At 38.6% G+C, this 25,986-nt stretch overlaps 1 protein-coding gene across 3 annotated transcripts; it reads left to right on the plus strand.

Moving 5' to 3' along the window:
* The first annotated feature begins 2,605 nt into the window (after positions 1–2,605).
* LOC134746032 (src substrate cortactin) lies at positions 2,606–25,778 on the plus strand. Of its 3 annotated transcripts, XM_063680244.1 has the most exons (13): positions 2,852–3,073; positions 8,674–8,813; positions 11,810–11,896; positions 15,138–15,247; positions 16,725–16,879; positions 17,223–17,388; positions 17,517–17,638; positions 18,353–18,526; positions 19,175–19,243; positions 19,481–19,777; positions 20,498–20,785; positions 21,524–21,608; positions 22,723–25,778. In XM_063680244.1, the coding sequence occupies exons 1-12, from the start codon at positions 3,071–3,073 to the stop codon at positions 21,605–21,607; spliced, it is 1,695 nt and encodes a 564-aa protein (XP_063536314.1). In that variant the 5' UTR covers positions 2,852–3,070; the 3' UTR covers position 21,608; positions 22,723–25,778. The 3 variants fall into 3 exon arrangements, with proteins under 3 accessions (XP_063536323.1, XP_063536314.1, XP_063536332.1); XM_063680253.1 differs by lacking the exons at positions 2,852–3,073; positions 22,723–25,778 and adding an exon at positions 2,606–2,811 and having other exon boundaries at positions 21,524–22,705; XM_063680262.1 differs by lacking the exons at positions 2,852–3,073; positions 8,674–8,813; positions 15,138–15,247; positions 22,723–25,778 and having other exon boundaries at positions 21,524–22,707.
* The last annotated feature ends 208 nt before the right edge of the window (positions 25,779–25,986 follow it).

Raw genomic sequence — 25,986 nt, forward strand, 5'->3', positions numbered from 1 at the left:
TTCTAATATAATTTTTTTCTAAACTGAATAGTTTGCGCGAGAGACACTTCCAAAGTGGTAAAATGTGTCCCCCCCCCCCACCCCCCGTAACTTCTAAAATATTTATTTATTTATTTTATTTTAAACTTTATTGCACAATATAACTAATAAAGTACAAATGGCGGACTTAATGCCTAAAGGCATTCTCTTCCAGTCAACCACCAGGCTTAACAGAAACAGTGATAGGTGCAGGCATTAAACAAGAAAAAGCAGAATAGGTAACTTAAAACAAAAAATATAGCGATAAATAATACACACTACCGAAAATAAACTTACATATACATACTATAATTAAATAAACTTACATAAATATTACTTTATTTTATGTACCCAGTGCAAATAATACTATGCCTACGATGGACAACTAACCAGTGAGCTTGTCGAAAAAATGCTTGCGTAACATGCGCTTAAACGAGAGCTTGGTTGGAGCCTGTCTGATGTTGAGTGGGAGATCGATCATTCCAAAGCCGGATCGCGTGAAAGGTGAAGGAGTTAGAGACAAAACCGGTGCGATGAGAAGGAACAGTAAGCTTGAGACTACGGGACTCACGAAGGGTGCAACCTGATCGGGCGGTTATAAAATTAAATTTCGAACTAAGATAGCTGGGCGCATTCCGATCAAATAAAATAGAATAGTGTGCACAGAATACGCAAGGACCTCCGTTCTCGAATAGGGAGCCAGTTAAGTCGGCGGCGATATGCAGATATGTGGTCATATTTACGGAGTCCGAAAATAAATCTGATGCTGTTTAGAAAAAAATAAGAGAATGATAAAACTAAAAACCGGAAATTGGTTTGAACGAGACCTAGTAAGAAGTTTTTTTTTAATACGTCATAAATCGTAAACCGCAATTTACCTTTTATTCAATCAACTCAAATATAAAAGTGGGGCTCCCATTCAACAGACGTGATTTGCGTAATGGTACTGAACCCTTAGTGCGCGAGTCCGACTCGCACTAGGCCGGTTTTTTAAATTTGCCGCCTTTTTCTACTGACAAAATTAGCTTGCGTGCATAAACTGTAGGGGGCAGCACAGGAGACTTAAAATTTTTGGCGCGAGGTGAGGCGCGAGGCGTAAATGTGTAGTTTATTCTTCCAAAGTAGCCCACAAGATGGCAGCACTTGCTTTGGCGTGAAATGTCAATGTACATGTGATATGTGTGATGTACATGTTTATGGTTCCGATTCAGGCCACAAGATGGCAGACCCTCCAACGCGCACGGTCCCTATACAAGTAGCAGCAGCACGGAGTAGCACCCAAGTAGCACCTAGGCTGCCATCATAGACCTAGTATTACATAGATGCGGCCTACCGCGTGCGCCCGTAAGGGATAGACATAGATGACGTCATAAACGTGGGGATACCATATTGGTAAAAATTACCCCAATATTTGATATCACGTTGGGGCGATTACCCTGGAGGCAAAGTTTGACGGTATTAAAATTGTTGAATAAAATGTCAATGGGCCGTTCTTTTTAGGCGTATGAACAATAAAATACCTCCTATAATTCGCGCAGGGAAGTACAAAACTAAACATGTTTAGTAAATAAAACGTAAAATAAAATGTATTATGAGTTTTAATTTTATGAAATCACAAATCACAATCACATTATTCATACCAATTAATGTACACCACATTTAATCTTCACAACATTTATTTATTTTATTTTTTGGAATTAGAAATACGAAAAAACTTCGAGGTCAAAATTACCCATAAAATTATGATATTTTCATCTGGTATCCCTAACATGATTGTTATGCAGCTAAATTAAGAAGAAGATTAAAAACGGCTGATCTCAGACTCGTCTGAGTAGCTGACATATTACCACAAACAACCTACGTAATTTGGGCGGATAATTTTACAAATAATGTTTTGTTAATTTGCGTAAATAATTGTGATATTTTTATTGAAATCGTTTGATTCTACATTGCTTTGAGTGTAACGTAATTTTACGATGTTATTCTCACATATTGCGTTAAGAGAAAGGTGTAAAATACCGTACTTACGTGTGAAAGGTTATGTTCTCATATTTTTGCTCAGAGCGGCTATTACAGCCGATTACAGAACAATTTACCATTATTTAATCAATTCAAAACGCTAACCATCACTATGTTTTATAAGAGAAAGCACAATTTCATAGAAAACAACAATAATTAAACAAGCAACGAACAAGCATGACATGTCACGTACTTATTTGTTTGCCACAATTTCGGTTGTGGCAGCGGTGGAAAAGTGAAACGTGAAAAAAGTAATATATTGCTCTCTGTCACTACTACTGAAAGATACATAAGACTATCCCGTTCGGTCATTTCGCCCCACCCCTCATGACCGATCCATGTTAAGGGGCCCACTGACTATCAGTCCGCCGGACGATATCGGCCTGTCACTTGTTCGGAACTGTCAAATTTTTGTTCTAACTAACAGGCCGATATCGTCCGGCGGACTGATAGTCAGTAGGCCCCTTTATACTAGATTCATGACTGCCGTAGACAAAGCTACCATAAAGAAAAGTAAGACAACTGTCAGCTGTCTGTGCTGTCAGTGTCAACTGTCAACCGCTAATGTCATTAGTGGGTGACGCTGTAGGCAGGCTGCAACACCCTCCACACCCAATTTGTTTTCTAAATATCCCTTCCTCACACCCAAAAATCTAGTTGACACATCCTACGCACTTAAATTAAATAGTGAAAAGCCTATATTCAAGATCGTGCACATGACTGCGAATTTCGCTGTGTAACCCATAAAAAAATAAACAAAACCGGCTAAACAAGGTAAATTTTCCTTTTTTTTTATTGCTTTTAATGGCAAAAACATACAAATTGAATCGATTTTCTCGGAATAGTCGCACGGCATCTTTCTAGCTATTAAAATCACGCAAGCTGTGTCATTATATTGTCCATACGTGTAGAGAAATGTAGTCACACTAAAACTACGTGGGAGTTCTAGCTGTAAACAAAATACATCTTTATGAAACGTCAAGATAATATTAGATTAGTCTAGCTAGCGATAGTGTTAACCTTTACTACCAAGATGGTAAGTTTTACATTTTAACGAATTTCTTAGTTTATTTCCTTCTTATAATTTCTTAATCATATAGTTTGTATAAGGTCTAGCAATGAGGCTGACTAACCACAGTATTGTGGTTAGAAACTGTGAGTCATGTATGCAACATTCACTATCTACAAGATAACATTACTCCATTTACTTGAAAGAGTATTTTTACCAAAATAACTGTCTTAGAAATAGATATTTGCATCACTTGTTTTTGTGATATAATTTAAAACTTTGATGCAAATCATGCTAGAGTAAATTGTGGAGATGATTATTGGTATCATTCATTTCGTATTTATAGACTCTAGGTCAAGTATAGTTGATGAAATATAATTTGCACTGATTAGTCATAAAACTTTAACTTCACAAATACAAAAGAACAAAAGAGAGACCAGTCTCGGCAAAGAACATGTTATCCGTATATTGCAAACACATTGGCAGTAAATAAGAACAAAAAAACTATACTAATCCTTTTCTTTTGGGTGCTAATTCTAGTACTAGTGTAAGACAAAGATAGTATGATTCTCTCTGTCTATGTTTGAAATGAGACAGTCCTTTGACAAACTATACCGTCCAGTGCCAGTTTCCGTCCACTTGATGGAGTTGCCACAAAGAATTACATATAATTTGAATATAAACATATTCCGCAAGTACCAAATTAAGAAAGTATTAGTTACAGCTTCGCATCCGTGCCTTTCAGAGGTAATAAAACCAAGAAAAAAAAGTTTTTCTTCTCAATATGATCTGTATCGCCTATTAAAGCAGGCATTTAGTTTATGTCCACTCCTTTGTCAACGGTGTGTGAATAAAATGGTATTTTGTACAATTGATTTTGGACCGATTTCTATTAAGGATTGTTGAATTTGGTATGAAACTAGCTTGAGTCCCAAGGAAGAACAGGTTAAGTTTATCACGAAAATAATCATTATACATGGTCGAAGTCGCGGGCAGAAGCTATAAAACCAACTAAAACGATTTATATACATATAACATAAGAACTAAAAATGAAATATATAATCAATTTTTATCTCAATAATGCAGTGGTCGGAAACTAGCTCATATGTGGATGGTAAAACTTCATTTTAAGTAAATCTAATTTTTAAGTTAATTTATTCTCAATATTAGTTGTTTATATACTCTCTTTGAAATATACATGTGTGAGCTGTGGTCACCTATAAGTGGCTAACCATCTGTAATGTTAATTATCCTTGTTCTTATGTATTTGTGTAGATGTATTATCCGTTGGTGATCCTTAAATAAAATAGAAACTAAAATAACACTACTTTTGCGAATTATATTTTTTATAAAACAAACCGTAAATATTATTTTATAAGTTGTTTATAAATAAAAATAAGTAACTTTCATGTATACCTACAACATTTCCTAAAATAACAAGACTGTTAGTTATAGAGGAGCGGGGCATCCTGATACAGGTTCATTCACCTAAAAGGAAGTCCCAACCACTGATGGCAATTTGTATATACTTAATAAGGAAATAAAACAATTTTCATTTTCATTTTATTTTCATTTAACAGATGAATTGAAAAGTTGGGAAACATAGAAATTTGATTGGTAACCGAAGACAATATTTTGATTGAAAAAGTTCATTCATTCTTTCAGTGTAAATAATATTTCTTCAACTATACAAATTTTGATACATCCTTGGTAGATATTTGATAAAGTGGTTAAGGGGGATGTGTAGCCAGCCTAGTGAGTCTTTGTACATTATATTGCTCATATTCAAAATTCTCTTTTTTCAATTTTCTAAATTCAAAAGCAAAATAATTGCTTCTGGAAATCAGGAGATAATGATGCCTGGAGTGAGTGTCAGATGCTGTTCCGTAAATGGGTGGGAAAATAGTTGCCACCCAAAACTGTAGTTGTTTTTTAAAAAGGTTAAATGGGGTAAGATATACATCAGAGAAGGAAGTACACCATGGAATTTGATTTGCCCTGAGCAAAATAAACTATAGAAAGAAGAAAGAAAGAAAGAAAAGACATTTATTGTAAAGACCTTCTACAAACAGCGCCACCTCAGTTACAAAAAAAGAACTTACTCACTAAACACTTAAAGCTAGGTACAATGGTAGTTATAGAAAAAGGAGTAAGGTAAGGGTTAATGAATAACAAGAAATTTTGGCGCCGCTATAGTGGCTACAAAAGGACGCCACTCAGCATATGCTCTGGTATAAATAAATACCACAGCGCTGGTTTTCTGTGGCACCCCGGGCCGGGGGGTAGCTTAGAACTATTTGGGATAAATATAAAAATACAAATAATATAAATACTTACTATAAAGATACAGATAGGTTATAGATTCATGTAGGGTAAAATGTTATGATGGTAAGGGTAGGTAGATATTATTAGTATTATAGACATTATAAGAGGTAGGTAAAATAATAACTATATGTATAACTCTGGTAAAAAAAAAAAACTAAGTCCGACGATTTGAGAAATCCATGGGACGCAACGAGCACGGCAATTGCAGGCTAAAAAGATATTTTTTAAATTGGAGTTTAAATGTGAATAGTGTCTTAGAGTTACGTATAGGCAGAGGTATGTTGTTCCAGCATTTCGTGGCAGAGTAGCGAAATCTTCCACGAAATGCTGCTGAACTGCCGTGTCTCGGGCAGATAAGTCGAATGGCTTCTCTAGTCGGGCGGGTGGAAAACTTTAATTTGTTGAAGAGGTACAGAGGTTGTTGAAAATGGACAACACCGAAAAGCAGTGACGCAAAATGCAACGAACGTCGTGCATCCATTTTCAACATCCTACCACTATTAATATAGGGAGTCACGTGAGTCCGTGGAGGGATGGGGAAGCAGAAACGGGCGCAAGCATTTTGGATACGTTGAAGGAGCGCCTTAGAGCGAGCTAGTAGGCAACCGTTTATAACAGTGTCGACATAGTTAAGCCTGGATAATATTAGCGTGTCACATAGTTTTATTCTAATGTCAACACTAAGGTATTTACGCACTTGGTACAGTACTCGAAGTCTATAATAACAGCTTTTAGCGGCTTCAAGTACATGTTTTTCGAAATGAAGCTGTTCGTCAAGGAGTAGTCCGAGATTACGTGCTATGGTGACTCGTTCGAGGAGATCCCCACCAAGTAAAACTTTGGGGTCTAAACTGGTGACTTTTTCAACTTGGCCTTTAGTACCAAGAACCAAGAACTATAAATTTAGACTTGTTGGGATTGAGAACTAAGTCACAGTGTCCGGACCAGTCGACGATACGAGCAAGATCTTGATTTAGTAACTCAACGGCAGCTTCAGCCTCTCGGGGAAGGAACGTCTTGTAGATTTGCAGATCATCTGCGTACATGTGATAGCTACAATTCTTTATGCAACCCGTAATGTCCGCCACGTACAAAATAAACAAAATCGGTCCCAAAATCGAACCCTGAGGGACTCCGCAATTTACAGAGGTTTTAAGAGAAAAATCTGTCAATCCGGAAGAGTTACGCAGCCCTACACGTTGGGAACGACCCGAGAAATAACTATCAAACCACTTTATTGTTCCCTCATCAAAACCATAATACGCAAGTTTGGACAAAAGTAGTGAGACATTTATTGTGTCGAAGGCACGAGAGAAATCGAGTAGGACTAAGATGGATGCTTCTCCCTTATCCTGTGCTGTTAGTACGTCATCCATTACGTCTAGAAGAGCCGTGGCTGTACTGCGTGCTTTACGAAACCCAGACTGCTTATTTGGCAATATATTATTTGTTTCTAAAAAAGCAGTCAACTGCAGGCAGACGATCTTTTCCAAGACTTTTGACAAGAAGCAGAGAATACTTATTGGCCTGAGGTCCTTTAAATCTGTAGGCTGTGGTGTTTTCGGTATAGGCTTAACTATCGCCGATTTCCAGCCGTCTGGAAAAATACCAGTAGTAATTGATTGATTTATAATTTTAGTGATAGTGGGCAAAGTTCTAGGTAAAGTGAAATCAACCATATTTAATGTGATGTCGTCAGTACCAACTGCGTTGCTTGAAAAAGATTTAATAACCTTAAGAACAGCGCTTTAATCGACTGTCTTTAACCTAAAACTAATGGGGCCAAATCTATGGAACATAATGTTAGACTGGATATGGTGACGCCTCTTCCCCCGGGAAGATTAAGAAAGTGATTATTGATCTGATCTGGGTTATTGAAATTTGAAGGTGGGTCGTGACTTTTCTTAAAATCAGCGATGTTACTTTTAATATTTTGCCAAAGCAGTCGGGGATTATTTTGATTAAGATTAATACGAGTCTTGAAAAAGGCCGACTTTTCGGTGAAGAGGGCAGTGTTAACTATGCTTTTCAAGTCCTTATAGTACTGTTTGTGTGTGTCGAGGCCTGTACTACGAAATCTTGCGTGCGCTTCATCGCGGAGTCGCATCATCTCCTTTACCGTATAAGTGATCCACGGGTGAGATTGTTTTTTAATAAGGGTTTTTTTAAAAGGTGCGTGAAGTTCGAAGAGCCGTAAGATGGACACATTAAATTGATGAAGGGTGTCATTGACGTTGTCACACACCAAGCGTTCCCAGTTTATAGACTCAAGGTCAGCGTTGAACCTCCGCACATCGATGTCCTTAAGCGATAAGATATTCTTCTTCACCTTAAATTAACTTTACATGGAATGGTATATTCTAGTGAGCTTAGCACAGGAGCACCGCAAAAGTACTTAGGCGAGATAGACTACCCGTCTTTTCTAACTGTATTAATTAGATAGGGATGGCTAGTCTATACTGCTGGCGAGATGCTGTCTCGACGCTCCTGTGCTAAGCCTACAAGAATGGAATGGAAAAGTAATATTGACTGTATACTCATATGGAACCTATGAAGTGCTTGAAATAGTTATTGTAATTTTTTCTATTATTTGTCGAAATTTGCGAAAAACACTATAGTTAATTCAGCTGGAATAGCTCATTCATAATAGATGAATAGCTGGTTCATGTTACGTTAAACAGTCTCCTAAGGTTGTTCATTTAAAATTAATACTTAGCCACCATTTCCAATTTTATGCCTTGACAATAACTATATTTTACCAGGTTTCATAAGGATAACAAAGAATAATATACATCCTTGTGTGCTTGAAATAGTAATTGTAATTTTTTCTATTATTTGTCCAAATTTGAAAAAAAAAAACACTATAGTTAATTTAGCTAGAATAGCTTTGCTGGGTTCATGTTACGTTAAACAGTCTCCTAAGGTTGTTCATTTAAAATTAATACTTAGCCACCGATTCCAATTTTATGCCTTGACAATAACTATATTTTACCAGGTTTCATAAGGATAACAAAGAATAATATACATCCTTGTTTCCAGCTGAAACATTATTTTATGTTTTACTAGCGACCCGCCCCGGCTTCGCACGGGTGCAATGCTGATTATACATATAAACCTTCCTCTTGAATCGCACTATCTGTTAAAAAAAAACAGCATCGAAATCCGTTGCGTGGTTTTAAAGATCTAAGCATACATAGGGACTAGGGACAGACATCCAATCAGACAGCAGGAAGCGACTTTGTTTTATACTATGTAGTGACTTTACTCTTTCTTTCCGCATTATCTTTGCGATTCCTCATCAGATGTGGAAAGCAGCCACGGACGTGGCCGCGCCGGCTCCGGCGGAGGCCGACGACTGGGACACGGACCCCGACTTCATCAACGACGTCACGGAGCACGAGCAGCGCTGGGGCCCTGGCGGCAGAAACGTCGAAGCTATAGAGTGAGTTCGTATTGTAGAGAACTGCCACGGACGTGACAGAGGCCGACGACTAGGACACGGACGCCGACCCATTATAGCAGCGCTGGGAGCCTGGCGGCAAACGTTGAGGCTAGAGAGTGAGTTCATATTTAGAATAGAATAGAAAATAATAGAATAAGATTTATTCAGGACGTTTTTAAACAACAAAATTTTATACAAAAACATGTCACAAAAACGGTCACTGAAAAGGTTTCCACTCAGCTTAGTGTTAAAGTACCTTTGAATACCTTAACGCTGGTCTTCCGTGGAAACCCTTCCAAAAAACGCGACATAGCTATATTAAATGAGATTAAGCAAGTTCGTATATCCAACTATTTAATCCTAATAAGAAATAAAATAATCTAAGATCAGCCACTAAACATAAGTATTTAGACAACTGCCACGGACGTGACAGGGGCCGCCGACTGGGACACTGACCCAGACTTTATCAACGAGGTCACGGAGCATGAGAAGCGCTGGGGGCCTTTTTTTTCTTTTTTTTTACGTGGACTAATGTATTTAGGCATTCCGCCTAGCCGGAACTAGGACGTATATGTCGGACTCGTGGCCAAGGGACCAAATACCGACTAAACCCTGAAGGGTATACCGTTCTGAACGGTATGCCCGTCTCGCAGCAATGGTGGCGGTGACACGGACGCGTAAGCATTCCACCGCGAACACCGCCTGCTGCCGGCAGCCGAGGCACCCTGCTGGGGGCCTGGCGGCAGAAACGTAGAGGCTATAGAGTGAGTTTATATTGTAGAGAACTACCACGGTCGTGACAGAGCCTCCTCACGACTGGACCTGACCGCGACTTCATCAACGACGTCACGGAACTCGAGCAGCGTTGTGGGCCCGGCGGCAGAAACGTTCAGGCTATAAAGTGAGTTCATATTGTAGAGAACTGCCACGGACGTGACAGAGACCAACGACTGGGACACGGACCCCGAGTTCATCAGCGACGTCACGGAACTTGAGCAGCGTTGGGGGCCCGGCGGCAGAAACGTCGAGACTATAGATAGAGTGAGTTCATGTGGTTGACAGCAGTCACGGACGATACAGAGGCAGAGAAATAAAAATATTATTAAGTCTCATAACAAATATGTCAAGCGATTTCTAGATAAAGATGAGTTATATCAACGCCAATTTATGATTTTACAAATCCTCATTTCAAACTTAAGACAAACAAACCCTCTGAACCGAATAAACTCTGCATTCAGAGTAAAAAACTGCATTGAAATGCAAATATCTTTTTTTTCAAGACATCATCTAAATAAAAGTGTTTTTATTTACTCGCTTCCTGTTTGTAGTCCGATCATCAAATCAGAAAAGTCAATGCACTCGCATTGTCTGGCTCATATCGCGTGTCATCAGTCGGAAGTGGTAAATATATTGTTATACATATACTTTGGATTGTGCCAGATTGTGCTCTCGTGGGTTGGGCAGCATCTCACCTAATCTCACGTCACCCTCCTTAATAACAAACGACGCCCTCCGACCATATACGGGAAAACTAAGCATGGGAAAGCCTGCGGCAAGGTTGACCGACAGTTTGGTGCTCTAATAGTGGACTATTTTAAATTGGATTTTGCATATATTTCAAATTGACAACTCAACTCAAAACTCATAGTTTAACCTGTTCGTATAAAAATACCGCAAATCGATGTACAGGTTAGCCGTTTGGCACACACATACTAGAGGTCAAAACAAAATTTTTGACCCGCAGTTCCTAAAAAAATTTTGGCTGGGGGGGGGGGGGTGGTGGTAAAACTTTTTTTTGTATGGAAAAAAAAAATTCAAAACCTATCGTGTGTGGTATCATACGAAAGGGCTTTTTGAGGCGATTCTAAAAATATATCACATCATTACATTTCGGGCATTTTTTTAATAAATTAAAACAAAAAGAATTTTCGAAACATACCAATCACTAGTCACATTACTACCTCTACACTTACCTTATACTATAAATTACTAGGTTCTGCCAACGACTTTGTTTGCGTGCGATGATGTTGATAAAAACTACCCTATGTCCTTCCGCGGGCCTCAAACTATCTTTATACCAATTTTCATCTAAATCAGTTTAGTGGTTTAAGCGTGAAGAGGTTTTTTTACATTGTATAAAGGGAAGCATTTGACCACAATCTCATCACCTGATGGTAAAGCATGTGCTAGACGGCAGACAACCACAGTTTCTGCAACATGACCTGGTAGAAGCGAGTGGTTTGCAACAAGCGGCTAGACAATTTTAAACCACTGCTTCTGCCATTGGTTGGCAGAGCACGCGTGTCTACCAAGGGCGTTTAAAGGTCATGCAGAATTTGGTTTCAACCACTTGCTACATGGCTTAAAACCACTGTTTTTCTACCAAGGTCATGTTGCAGAAACTGTGGTTGTCTGCCGTCTGGCACATGCTTGCAGATAAGCAGTGCAGATAAGGTCTAGGATGGAGCATGCTTACCTAAAAGATGGCTATTCACTCTCGATATGAAAAGATTCAAGTTATAGTTAGCTGGGAATACTTATATTAGCAGGAAGTGAGTTACTTAGTCGTTAGCATAACAAAGCTGGAAGCAAAGCGTTTAGTGCGAATCAGTGGCAGAGTAACAACGCAAGTTCGCGTCTAGTTCTAGTCCCACGGTGGAAGACCAGTCTTCCTCCACCTCCAGAGGTGGGGGGATTAGCTCTCATTTTACATTGCAGACTCAGAACAAACTTAGTAGGGATAAACTGAAATAGATGTCACACGAATACAAGTCTTGGTCACTTTTTCTTTCGTAAATATACATGACATCTACTTATTTCAACTTACATTTGAAATAGATCCCAACATTCATATCTTTTTCTGATCGTACTATCATCGACTTATTTAACTGAGAATTCGTCGTATACCATATTGCAACGAGATAAGGTCTTCTATTGATAGTTAAAAGTGTTGTTGTTAGTAACTTTTTTGATAATTTGTTCCTATTTATTTGCAGTATGGCGAAACTACGTGAGGAGGTGCTGGAAGCGGACACATTGTCCAAGAAGAAACAATACGAGCAAGGGCCCAAGCCGTCTTATGGGTAAGTATGGATTTATTAAGTGCAACAATTGTTTTTTTTTATTTTATTATGCTTTTCCTGCAACACGCAAAGTATTCCAATTGTACATTAAGCATTTTCTAGGGATGTTTTTTGTATAGTTTACGTTATTATTTTTATTAACGTTGATCGCTGAATAAAAGCAGGCGAAAGCATTTCCTAAGAGAAATCACTCGTCTGCAAATAATATCGCTGACCGCTTCTTGCTACTTACTGCCAATAGAACAGATTTGTAATATTTATAGTATATACAATAAAACCTAACCTAGCAAAAAATAGTCTTAAACGGGAAATCGTATTAAACGTGAAAAAAGAACTTAAGTAGAACCCGCTTAATACGATTAATTTTAATACGATTTCCCGCATAATACGCCATTTTACGCCGGTCCCTGCAACTTTTGGCCTATTTTCATACCCTTTTTCACGGTTAATACATCTCCCGTCCCGCTTAATACGCCATCTAAAATTATATTATTAACGTTAATGTTTTTTTAATTAGACCAAAAGATAAAAATAGTTATTTGTGCAACAAGAGAGGAAAGTTGATTTTTCTTGCGAGTGTTTATTTTGAGTCCCGAGAAAGCGAAAGATTCTAAGGTAGAATCTTGAGCGTAACGAGGGACTCAAAAACACGAGATATAAAATAACTTTGCTCTCGTGTTGCATAATTTTTCACCTCAGTAGTGAGAACATATTAAAGGTTAAAATGTATTTCGAATTACACAAAATAAACAGAAAAAAAAAGTATTATAATATGTACGATACGATAAGATACGATACGATACGATACGATACGATACCTTACGAGACGAGACGAGACCGGACCGGACCGGACCGGACCGGACCGGACTGGAACGGACCGGACCGGACCGGACCGGACCGTACCGTACCGTACCGTACCGTACCATAAAAAAAATGTTATAAAAGTATGAAGTTCATGGCCTTCACTAAATTAAAAAGCTACATTGTTTCACTCCCTGGAGTGAGGAAAGTCGCACTTTCCTCACTCCAGGGAGTGACGAAAGTAGGCTTGTTCGAGCTGCTGAGGTGAAAAATAAATTTTCAAACAAAAGTTATTTCCAATAATCGACAACAAACAGAAACCTGCTGTATTATTAATCATTGGCAGTGCTTTTGACAATTTGTTCGAAAATGTGCGGCAATGATGACATTTGTCAAAAGTCAGAATCTTATTAGTTATTAGTGTTATAAATAAAAAAGATTATCAAAAAGGTTGAGGAAGGTTTCATACTATTTATTACTTCAGGTGCTACTAACACATACAGGCTGCTCCAAAGTAAAAAATTGTAATTTGTTAATTTCTTCGTAACCGCTACACCGGTTGTTATGATACTTTGTATACTGCTTCTAAATACCCTAATGCACATGTCCATTCGGCTTTGTCCAATGGCTAGGGGCACCCGGTGTCCCACCTTGCATCGTCGTACAATGTTATCAACTTATGCATGCGGGTAAACAATTTGGGACTAACCGTGCCGTACTAATATTACGCAAGGGGACGCGATTCTGGTGACACCTCCCTCCACCTGTCCAGATAAGTTTGTATTTATAGCCCTAACTAAGCGATCTGCTAATTGGTTCGTACATACCTACACTTAGATTTCATTCGCTCATTATCACCGCTGCGATGTTTTGATTTGTTTTGAGTGGAATTGTTGTGAGTTATTAAGTTTATTATAATTTGTTTATTAAGAATGGAAGACACAACAAAGATTATAAATCAACATTAGGGTACTTAACATAAATTTACCTACATAATTGTAGTATGTTTGTGAGATAAATAAATTCTGTTTATATTGGTATTAAATAACAATGATTTCTGTTTTACTTAAAGTTTTGTTTGACGTAGAGATTTGGATGCATTTGCTATAACAAGATTTTCAATATAAGTTAATTTATGGATCGCGTCTTCGCTATTACCCATAGACGATACAATACATAACGTCTTAAATCTGCTACACCTGACAACGCCTGCTGAGCATTTGACAAAATTGGAGGTGGTCATGAGCGTCGTCTTCATCACTTAGGGTTGCGTTTTGGGCGGAACCTGCTTTTTCAATAAGATCTTCGACTGAAAGCACTTCGTAAGTTGCAACGTCGTCTACGGGTGAATATCCAGGAAAATCCTACAATATGGTGGGTTCTCCTGCTTCTAACACGATATTACGCTCATCATTTCGGTACCCTGCTTTTTAAAATACAATTTTAGATGGCGTATTGAGGGGGCGCGAGTCGTATTAACCGTGAAAAAATGTATGAAAACAGGCCTAAAGTTGCAGAGACCGGCGTAAATTGGCGTATTATGCGGGAAATCGTTTTAAGGGGACCACTGAAACCCCCACCGCCGCCGCTGTCGTCGGACAGGCCGATATTTTCCGGCGGACTGATAGACAGTGGGCCCCTTTAAACGTGATCCTATTAAGCAGGTTCTACTGTATGTATATAACCCAGATTTTTTAAATATTATTACCTACTTTTATTGTTTTAGTAAATAATTTAAGGTGTACCTAATTGCTACACGGTTACCTCGCCTTAAAGTTCCACGGAGCTGATTACAGGGGTCGTCTCTCGTCAACGTCATATTCGTAGTCGCGTATTTTATGCGCAATTCCCTCTATTAAGGAAGTCGGGAATGTGAATTATAACTCATTGTTGTACTGTTAATCCCTCGCCTTTTGCTTCATATTTACAAACACCGATAAAATAGAAGTTATACGTCATTTAAATGAATTCCCTTTTTATGATGAAAAAAAAAAAATCTGTGTTTATTGAGTTGGGGAGCGTTGTGATGGCTATATCTTCCTCGCTTCGCTAGTAAAAATAAAAATCATGATTTTCAATAATACTTACTAGTGGTACTGTGAATTATGATATTTATGATACCAAACTACGAGTATTTAACAATGAAAGAGGAAACACAATTGAATTTTCCCGTTATCGGCACGATTTCGAACTGCCCAGTTCGACTGATATTAGAGGATTATGCTTAAAATAAAATTAAGTAACTGCAAATTTTAATATAACTACATAATTATTAATATTTTCTCATAACGATTCACTGCAAAATTAGTAGAAAATTATTCTGTGCAGTATACTTAAAGTGACTAAATTTGTAGCCCATCCAATTATACGATCATGTATGTCATCTCCCTGGGGAGCTTATTAATTTAAATATTTAAATAAACCAAACTCATATTTTTAGCTACGGGGGTAAGTTCGGCGTGCAGGCCGATCGGATGGACAAGTCGGCCGTGGGCCATGACTATATTGGCCAAGTCGAGAAACACGTCTCTCAAAAGGACTACGCTCAAGGTGGGTTTACGAGTAACTAGTTATTGGTTTGGATCAAGGAGGGAACAATGACTCGGTAGAAGAAGGCCGGGTACAGTGGCTCACTCATCCTAATTTCAACACGAGAGAGGCGATATTTGGGCGACTGAGCCACTGTTCGAGCTGAGCCACTGCTTCTGCCTTGACCCTATTGCTTATAATGCCGTACTTCAAAAAATACCGGCCAAGTGCCGTGTAGTCACGGAACTCACAGAATCGAAATGCTATCAGAAAAGTGGGTTAGGTTAGGTTAGAACTGCGACCCGTACAGAAACGAAATGCTACTAGAAAAAGGTGACGAAGTGGATTAATTAATTTAATAGGATAACGGAATGTTAAATGTTTGCATAACATTTTTAATTAAAATGTGGTAAAATTTTGGTGGTCTTTGACTATTCTTGGGTTAGCAATGATTCGTTTGGAGTTATTTGCTTTAATAGAATAGCATCAAGATGTAAAAAAAAAATGTTATAATTTTACATTAAAATGGAGTTTTAATTTTGGTGATCATTTACTATTTTTGGGTTTACAGTTATTAGTTTGGTGTCCATTTTCATTAATAGGATAGCAAGATGTAAAAAATTTGGTAATCATTTCACATTAAAATGGAGTTCTAATTTTGGTGATCATTTATTATTTTTGGTGGTAAAAATGATTTTTTTGATGTCAAATTTTACTATACATGGTGATCAGTCGATATAAAACATAAGTATATTCTAAAAAATATATTACATGATACATGATAACATGATACTCTAAAATTACAACAACAAAGAAATTTTTTAACAAAGTAACTTAACACTATATAATAAAATTGTGATGTGAAATGGGAAATAATTGTAAGAACCCATCTAATTTAGTTTGCCGGATTCTATGTACTGACCACGCAAATGCCTTGTCCCTCGAAGAAAGGGGTCACTCGGCAGTTCGGATTACAGCGACGTTCGGATTAGCCCGTGTACGGATTATCGAGGCCCTACTGTAGTAGTTTATGTAACGGCTACATAATGCCTAGTTATGTACATACCCTGCATTATCTAACTACACACATTTATAAGCACTCTATGATGAATTGTGTTGTTTCTCACAGATAAAAAAAAATCTTCTCACAATATATTTTATCTTTATGCTGGCCGTAATTTGCGGTTTTTGAACGCACCATAGAAAGTTTATATTTATGTGTGTAGATAAAAGCAAAAAAATGTGTAGAGGGCGTTAGAGGGGGAGGGGGTTTTAAATTTAAAAATTGTTACATGAAAAAAGAAAAACAACTACACATTTAATCGAATTTAAACTATCGTGAGACATACTAACTTAGCTAACTGAGCGGTTTCTTAGCGGACTGTTAGTGCTTGAAAATGGAGACCTAGGCTCTCCGAAACATGTCGCGCGAGTGATTAAAAATAAGTGAGTGAAACCTCTAAGTTAAATGTATATATTCAAAACTTGTTTTTTGCAGGTTTCGGAGGTAAATTCGGCGTTCAAACCGACCGAATGGACGCCAGCGCGGTGGGGCATGACTACATCGGCAAAGTGGAGAAACATGAGTCGCAGAAGGACTACTCGCAGGGTTTCGGGGGCAAATTCGGCGTGCAGACCGACCGCGTTGATAAGGTGATTTGATTTAATTAATAGGGACTGGTAGTTGTTCGGATATAGAGAAATCAGGATTCAGAAGAAATAATGAATTTAGCCACAAGAGTAAACAATTAAAGTAAGATTTTTTAAATGTAACTAGTTTAAGATTTTCTCAATATCTGTATTTTTTTTAAATGTAGTGTGCACAAAAAAAAATTAAAGTAAGATATTTGTGAATTTAATTAAAAACATTATTATATGCCATCTTTCAAGTTCTGCAAAATGTTTTACTTCTGTTCCTAACTGATGTTAGGTAATCAACTTTGTAATCTTGAAAGTGATTGATATTTTTTGCTGATATGATTTAATGTTTACGCAGAGCGCGGCCGGCTGGGAGCACCGCGAGCAGATCGAGAAGCACTCGTCCCAGAAAGACTACTCCCACGGGTTCGGGGGCAAGTTCGGCGTGCAGGCGGACAGACAGGACGCCGCCGCTGTCGGCTGGGAGCACCGCGAGCAGGTCGCCCCGCACGACTCACAGAAAGGTCTACTCTCACGGAATTCATTCAACTATAAAAGTGTTCAATTTCTCAGAAACCGTGGACACTGTAAACACTCGTTTTAGAGGCTAATTGAGTTTACCTTATATTGCTATTTACTTGTATCTCGCCAGATTACTCGCGCGGGTTCGGGGGTAAATTCGGCGTGCAGACGGACCGGCAAGACGCGTCGGCGGTGGGCTGGGACCACCACGAGAAGGCACCAGCGCACGCCAGCCAGCTCGACCACAAGAAGGTTATTACATCTTTATACTACATCTCCAAAGATCGCGGATATAGGGACAAATTCGATGTGAAAACAGTCCGGTTAAACTCGTCGGCAGTGGGCTGAGACCACCACGAGCGAGCCATCTCGATCTTATCGATAAAGACTCAGTTACAATGTGCAGGTTTTGTAGAGATCATGACACGCGACTGTAGTAAACATTATATAATTTTTTATTTGAAAACATATATTACAGGACATATAACGTAGCTGAAGGGAGCATTTTATTAATAAATAAATTTAGTGCCAAGGTTACATGTAAAAAATAAAGAAAAAAAAAACACAATCACCAAAAATCCTAAGAACTAAGAAATTAACTATAAATAAAACTAAACCTAAATAAGGAATGTATAATGAATTATTATGAATATACGAATACGAATAGAAATATAAACTAACCTATAAAAAGTAACCGAACAACCCACCCCGCATCGTTCCCGGCGAAAAGGTGCCCATCACGCTAGCCGCGTTTCCGCGTTGAATCGCGATGGACACGGTAGGAACGACCCGGAGCGGGGGTCGAGACCCCTCTCCTGCAGGCGACGCCCCAACAACCGCATTCAACAGGACTGTATAATCTTAGATTAGTTAGATAACTTACAGATCATACTTTTCCTTTTTTGGTGAAATGATCTCAATTGTATTTTTTAACATTTGTTAATTTTTGAACTTACTCGTACTCAGGGTTTCGGTGGCAAGTTTGGTGTGGAGACTGACCGGGTGGACAAGTCCGCCCATCGCTTTGACGAGGTCGGCAGTGTCGGCACCAACTACACCAAACAGAAGCCCGACATCGGCGGCGCCAAGCCGGGCTCCATCCGGGCCAAATTTGAGAACATGGCCAAGGAGAAGGAACAGGTAATTTTATCTCACATTTTTTTGCATTCAGGTGATCGAAGATAAATGACACAATATAGTACTAGTACCCTGTATACGGTATTTGACACAATATGGTACTAGTACTCTGTACACGGTATTTGACACAATATAGTACTAGTACCCTGTATACGGTATTTGACACAATATGGTACTAGTACTCTGTATACGGTATTTGACACAATATAGTACTAGTACCCTGTATACGCTATTTGACTTGATTTAAAATAAATTATTTAACACTATGCATGAAATGCACCAAAAGATTAATAGAGAAACGTAGACAGCAGTTATTTTAGACACAATTTCTATTTTAAAACCCGTATAAAACTATAAAGAGTAGGTAATTTCATTGTGACGTCACATGCTAGTGTTTCATATAAATTCCATAGTAACAAAATCGTTTTGACGGTTCGAAAAAAGAAACTGATTTGACTAGTACATAAAAATATTTGTTAAACCCTGTGTTAAATTTTGTCTCTTTCTAACAAACGCAAATGTGAAAACCGAGGAGGTTTATTAGATTTGACAGGCTTATGAAGAACACGTACATTGACACTTATGAAACTCTTGAATATTGATGCAGACATTTTTTTTAAGAATTTTAAAACTATTTTGTTTTTTTTTTAGGAAGCATTGCAGTCGGTGCAGAAAATACGCCAGCAGAGGCTACAAGTGGACAAGGATTTATCGCAAAAGGTGAAATAATAGTTTTTTTTCCTAACCACTTATGTAAAATTAAGAGTATCAAGTTATAGGGTCTTTATATTGGCGTGGCATTTGATCAGATTAATTCAAAATGGTATTTTTTATTATTATTATTTAAGATAACGGGACTTAATCGCGCTTTTAGCTGCGCGAGTCCTGTTTTCGTAAACAATCAAGAATGTGTAAAAATCTTGAAAGTTTAAATCAGAATGGTCACATTTCTTCCAGGAACAAGACCGGTTAGAGAAAGAAGAACGCGAAGCTCCCGTCAAACAACAAGAGCCGGACAGGCAACCGGACCCGGCCAGACAACCGGATCCGGTCAGACAACCGGAACCGGTCAGACAACCGGAACCGGTCATGCAACCGGACCCGGTCAGACAACCGGAACCGGTCAGGCAGCCGGAACCGGTCAGACAACCGGTACCAATGAAACAACCTGAACGGGAACCGATACCGGAGCTGTTTGAGGAGAAGGTTAACCTGCCGGACGTCACGCTGGTGCAGCCTAAAGAGAAAGAAGAGGTCAGTAGCAGTCAGCGCTATTAGTTGGTTAACTTGTCGTATGTGGGTGTGGGTGGGTCAAAAAGTCGTGGGTTCAAGCCTCGGTTGTGCCACACAGAGCATATAAAAATCATTTTAGAAAAAATACAGAAAGACGGCCTTAAAATGTGGTCAGGATCCTAACCACGAACAGACGGAGAGGTTAAGGGGTTATATAAAAAAAAAACAAGGTTTCGGTTTCCTACCTCGGTACTTAGGTAGGCGGTCTTCTTATTGGATGCGAATTCGCACGCCTGCGTGCGAGCGGGACATCGCTATATACATAGCGCTACCACGCTCATACACCGAAACGACATGGGAATAACAGCGTAACGGCATACAGATGTAGTGCATAATCCTTTACCATCGTATTTTCACGGACACGTACGAACGTGTCATGCTGTTTCACCCAGTCTCAGTACAAAAAGTACTGAGGTTGACCGTAGTAGCATGACAAATACGAACGTTTCTGAGAAAATACGATGGTAAAGTATTCTGCATTACATCTGTACCATACGAATCCTTCGGAGTTCTGTGTGGTTCGAGTCTATTTAACTTTAGAAATAGCAGAGAAGCCATTATTACGAATAAAAAAAACGTATAAATTAACTTTGTGCTCGTAAATGGTTTCGAATTCTGATTTTATTGGATCATAACCAAACAATATGACCTATATAAAAAAATATTGTTTTTGGTATCCAGATGGCTCGCCAGCCCACAATAGTGATGTCGCCGGTGGGCTGGGAGGGCTGCGAGGGCGGCGAGGCGGAGGAGGAGGACGAGGAGGGCTACACCGCGCGGGCGCTCTACGACTACCAGGCCGCCGCGCCCGACGAGATCAGCTTCGACCCCGACGACATCATCACCAACATCGTCATGGTGAGTAGAGGAGGGCTACACTACACCGCGCGGGCGCTCTACGACTACCAGGCCGCCGCGCCCGACGAGATCAGCTTCGACCCCGACGACATCATCACCAACATCGTCATGGTGAGTAGAGGAGGGCTACACTACACCGCGCGGGCGCTCTACGACTACCAGGCCGCCGCGCCCGACGAGATCAGCTTCGACCCCGACGACATCATCAGCAACATCGTCATGGTGAGCCACAGACTACACACACAGACACCGCATTATGAAGCGTTTACAAAGAACACGCAATCACCACACATAAGGGCATTTTCATTCTTTTTTTATACCACGTCGGTGGCAATCAAGCATACGGCCCGCCTGATGGTAAGCAGTTACCGTAGCCTATGGACGCCTGCAACACCGGAGATATTACACGCGCGTTGCCGACCCTTTAAAAACCTGTACACTCCTTTTTTGAAGAACCCCATACTGTAGCCCCTCGGGAAAACCTCGGCAGGGAGCTCATTCCACAGCCGAAGCGTACGCGGGAGGAAATTCCTCTTAAACCGCACAGTACGCGACCATTTAGGTGCTAGGGTGTGAGGATGAACACCCTGCCGATGGCGAGCGGTGCGGTGATAGAAAGCGGCCGTTGGCATCATGTCAAACAATTCTTTAGAGCACAGCCCATTGTACAAACTAAAACCTAATTTTTTGTAAACATTTTAAATTTACAGATACTGATACTGTGAGCATATTCTTATTTTATTTTAATAATAGGTTATTAACTTTATTATAACCGGTTTCGGATCAAATTCATAACCAGTTATTACAAAAAATGTTTGTGTTGTTTTATGGTGTTTACTTTATGTGCAGATCGACGAAGGCTGGTGGCAGGGCATGTGTAAAGGCGCGTACGGACTGTTCCCCGCCAACTACGTCCAGCTGCAGGACAAGTGAGGTGTGTACATTCCTTAACCAATCAATCGATCAAATATATTTATTTGTATAAATAAGGGTACAAAACACGTAATATATTTATCAACATTAATCCAATCCTGTAAAGTGTAACCCATTAAACATTGACAACAAGCGAAATTTACTGACTACTAGGAATGGAAACGTTATTTTGGGAAAAGGATCCAACCCACAAATATCTGTGAATAAATTTTGAACTTACTGTCAAAACCAAAAAATCATTCATTTAAATGGCATACTTAAGTATGGATCTTTTTTGCTAAACTATGTCCAATTGGATTGTTGAATAGAGGGGCTTAATGGCGTAACTTTTAACATACCTACCTCCGAGGCCTGGTGGGCGACATAGTCCTCTTGGTCTAACACAGCAGGGGCCACCAAATGGCGGACGGCCCGGATCCGGAACGCCGACCTATTTTGTGCTGTACATTGCATTTGCTTATTTAATAAACTCAAGTAGATTACGGACCGCGATGGTTATTTTAGTTTAAAAACCGGACCCCTGAAGAAACTAATTGGTAACCCCAGAGTCTAACAGAAAGATCACCTGTAGGTGGTTTTAAAATATATTACGCGGCTGTGCGACGGAAAGGAGGGTAATGGGTTTATTACGTGATTAAATCCTGTCTTATTTTATAACCATGTGAAATAATCGTGAACATTTTAATCACAATATCGAAATTTTACTTCATGTTTCTATATAAATATAAACGAATTTGATTAACACTCGTAATGCCCCATTTATTGTTTCAATTAAATATTTTTCCAAGTGAATTCATTTCGTGCACTTATTGACATTGTATCATACTAATTTTAAGTAAATTCTTCATCTTTTTAATTTAGTGTAAGAGTTATTGTTATTGCATAGACTTTATCGTAAGTCGGGCTCGTGATTAAATACTGTACCTATTTGGCAGTCATACGCACACTAGGCACAATAGGGGATATTACTGCAATGTTTTGCCACCAGAGTGCAGCACTAGCCTTTTTAGTAAATCATAGAGTAACTTATACATACTGTACCTTTAACAGGTTTTTGACAAGTTTTCAGAGATAATAAAATATGACATTGATGCATCAAGGCGGTTTGTTTGCAGAGGACCTACCGGGAAACGAACATCCGAAATTTCGCTATCTGCCTCTTTATCGCTCGAATACGCAAGAGTGACAGAGATGTTAGATAACGAAATTTGTGACCCTCAGATTGTGGCAGTGGCGCCACCTACGCAGAGTTTCGCGTAATATTCCCTATTAATGTGATTTTATGACTGAATTATTTTGAACATTGTCACTGATATCAGTTCATAAACTATTGTATTATGACACAAAACGACAGTTGGGCTTTAGTGTAAGCTATATTTGGCACAAATAAGATGTATGTAAGTACTTATGAAAGTTACAACAAAATTATAATACGATAAAGTAATTGCCATAGTAGGTACCTACAGGTCGGGTCACAAGAGCTGGCACGAATGAAATGAATGAGTGAATGTAAATGTCTATGTGTGTACCAAGGTGCCTCTGACTGTATGCCGATACTGGTGTCACTCATACCATGAAAGTTTCGTTCATTTCGTTCGTGCCAGCTTTCGTGAATCCACCTGTACCAATGTACTAACTTTATTAAATTTTTTATTGACTTGAGTTTATTTTTGAGTCGCAATACTTTTGAAAATAAATTTAATTGTTTCTTTTAATATTTTTTTATACATTGCTAATTTTATCGTAAACTGACATTAAAATAATTCCGTCAAATTCTATTTAATGAATTTGTTTAGGACATTTTACATAAATATATTCATTACTGTTAGGAATATTATTTTGAAGACTATAATCGGCATGATTTAGAACAAATTAGCCAAAAATACATAATGAAAACTATTGCGACTGTTTCCATGTATTAGATTATTCACTATTAATTTATTTCATGATTAGACTTTTAATATCATTATTTTTGTGTCGATGCGTATCAAAACTGCATAAGTCCACCCAAAATGGCATATAATATGATGTAGGTATGTAGTTAAACAATAAATGTCGAATTGGTATAGTACCATAGTTTGGGGACTTAGATAATTTTGATATTCCTCAATACTTTAAATATTACATTCTACTAGTACGAGTATTATATTAAACTTGCCTTGACAATTGTTTATAGATGTTTACATTTTAAGTTAACTCCTGAGTCAAGCATTTAATTATCACTTTTTTTTTCTACGGAATTAAGTGAAATTGATATTCGTTAACAAGTATTCAAAATTATAATGACTACTTGTATATTCGTGCCATCTTTTAAAGGCGCAGCATTTGCTCAATCCGATGTCGAATGCACTGAGTGAAAATTATTAAAAAAAAACATTTGAGGAGTGTCTCTTCAAAAGGGTTTATTTTTTGTATGGTGTCCATAGATAGAAAAATAAGCCCTTTTGAAAAGAAACTCTTCATTTAATGATCAGCACACAATTCACAGCAATTGGCTGTAGTAGTTGTTGCATTAGATATTCTTGAAATCTTATGATATCATTAAAGTAAGAAAAAATAAATACGTAGTATAAGGCACAAAGCGTGCTTGATAGTCAGTGAGAGAAGATACAGATAGAATGCTTGAGAATTCGAATGAAATGGTAATTTGGTTAAGAGATCGACATCTACACGCACTTTCGTCTTCTCTCGTAGTTGCGGTACTATAGGTATTATATCAAAGAATGATATAAATAGGAATTGTTTGATTCCAAGTAGGTACATCGTAGAAATGACGAAAAGCTGATCTCGAAACACACGAGCAGACTTTGTAATGACTGACTTCAATATTACTTTCGTAATTTTTTGTCGATATATCTTTGCAAGTTTGAATATCGTTGCTTGTAATGTTTACAACATTTGTAGTTTCTAAATTAATTATCCAAAATTATAAGGTGATGAGGCTAGATAAAATAAAACAACGTGCGCATTTCGTCATTTTTGCGGTGTACAATAGTTTACGATATAATTTAGAAGGGAATTGGTATGTTGGTTGTAAAAATATATAAATAATGAACTAGCAATACACCTAGTGTAAGAGTTACAGCTCAAACTAACATTCTGTATCTAGTACGCTGCCTACAAGCGGTCGTTCAAATGTACTTCAGCCTAAAGTGCTTAACCCTTTTACCGCCAAAGACGGCAACAGACGCGAACTACAGCGCCTAAACAGCCCAATATGAACCCTAGCTAGTGGATTCTGACAGGGTTCACGACGGTGTGCCACACACGATAATTAGGCGTGGCGTTCAAAGGGCCACATTAAATTAGGGCCACGTTTAAAGAGGGACATTTAAATGACAGTTAAAATCGTATTAGCTACACATTGTTTTATATTTAATGTAATAGTTTTCGATCAAATAAAATAAAAAAAGGTCTAAGCACACCAAAAAGCTCGGCACCGGACCAGCGCCGCCTCCGCCGCCCGATCCGCTCAGTATTCTTTGTAGAAAACTTCTTACTGTGATCCATACTTGTCGGCATTGGAATAATATCGCCTCGGCGACGCTCGCTAGTGTCTCGCCAACGGCACGGGGACGGCGCGCTTACCCCCCGCCCGTGGTTGCGCCGATGTCAAACAGGCGCTGTAGCGCGCTCTCGCCCAGACGCAAGCGCGATGTTAACCAGACGTAGCCGAGCCCACATCTCCGTGGCGTTGAATTGCCTCCCTTGCGGTACTTACGTACGAGTATGGTTGGCGACTAGTTGACCGCGAGCGAGGTGATGAGTGGGGGCGGCGTTGGTCTGGTGTCGAGCTTTTTGGCGTGCTCCAACCTTTAAACTCATTTTCATGTTATGAGTTGGTCATAGTATGGTATGCGTACACTCAAGTTCAATACAGCCCATTCCAAACCAATTAACAAAAAAGTAAAATACACTAAAAACCACTATACTACTTCCTTTTGTGGAGCAATAAAGAATTCTATTGAATATAGCTAGACCACCATTAATTACAATTGTATAATTTTTATTTGATATACATGTTTCTGTTCGTATAATTGGATTGGGATGGAGTTTACAAATGTTGTATTAATCTTCGTACCTATAGTTGGTATTTAATGCCGAACTGTATTTTATAAAAGACGATTTATATTGTTTATAAAAGTAAATAAATAGTTTTATTTTATATCGACGTATTGCGTTTTATTGTATTTTTTAGCCAAAGTACCTTACTTTTTCCGTATCTGAGATTACCATAAATAACATATCTTAATATACACAACGAAGATGTTAGCCAAACTTATTGAAAACCTAGTTCAAAAAATAACTGAACTTAAGTAATAAAGAATTGCATTTTGCTTAATATGCTAAAACCAATTCTGTAACTAACTATGTAGTAA

This window comes from Cydia strobilella, chromosome 1 (assembly GCF_947568885.1).
Source record: "Cydia strobilella chromosome 1, ilCydStro3.1, whole genome shotgun sequence".
Taxonomy (NCBI): Eukaryota; Metazoa; Arthropoda; class Insecta; order Lepidoptera; family Tortricidae; genus Cydia; species Cydia strobilella.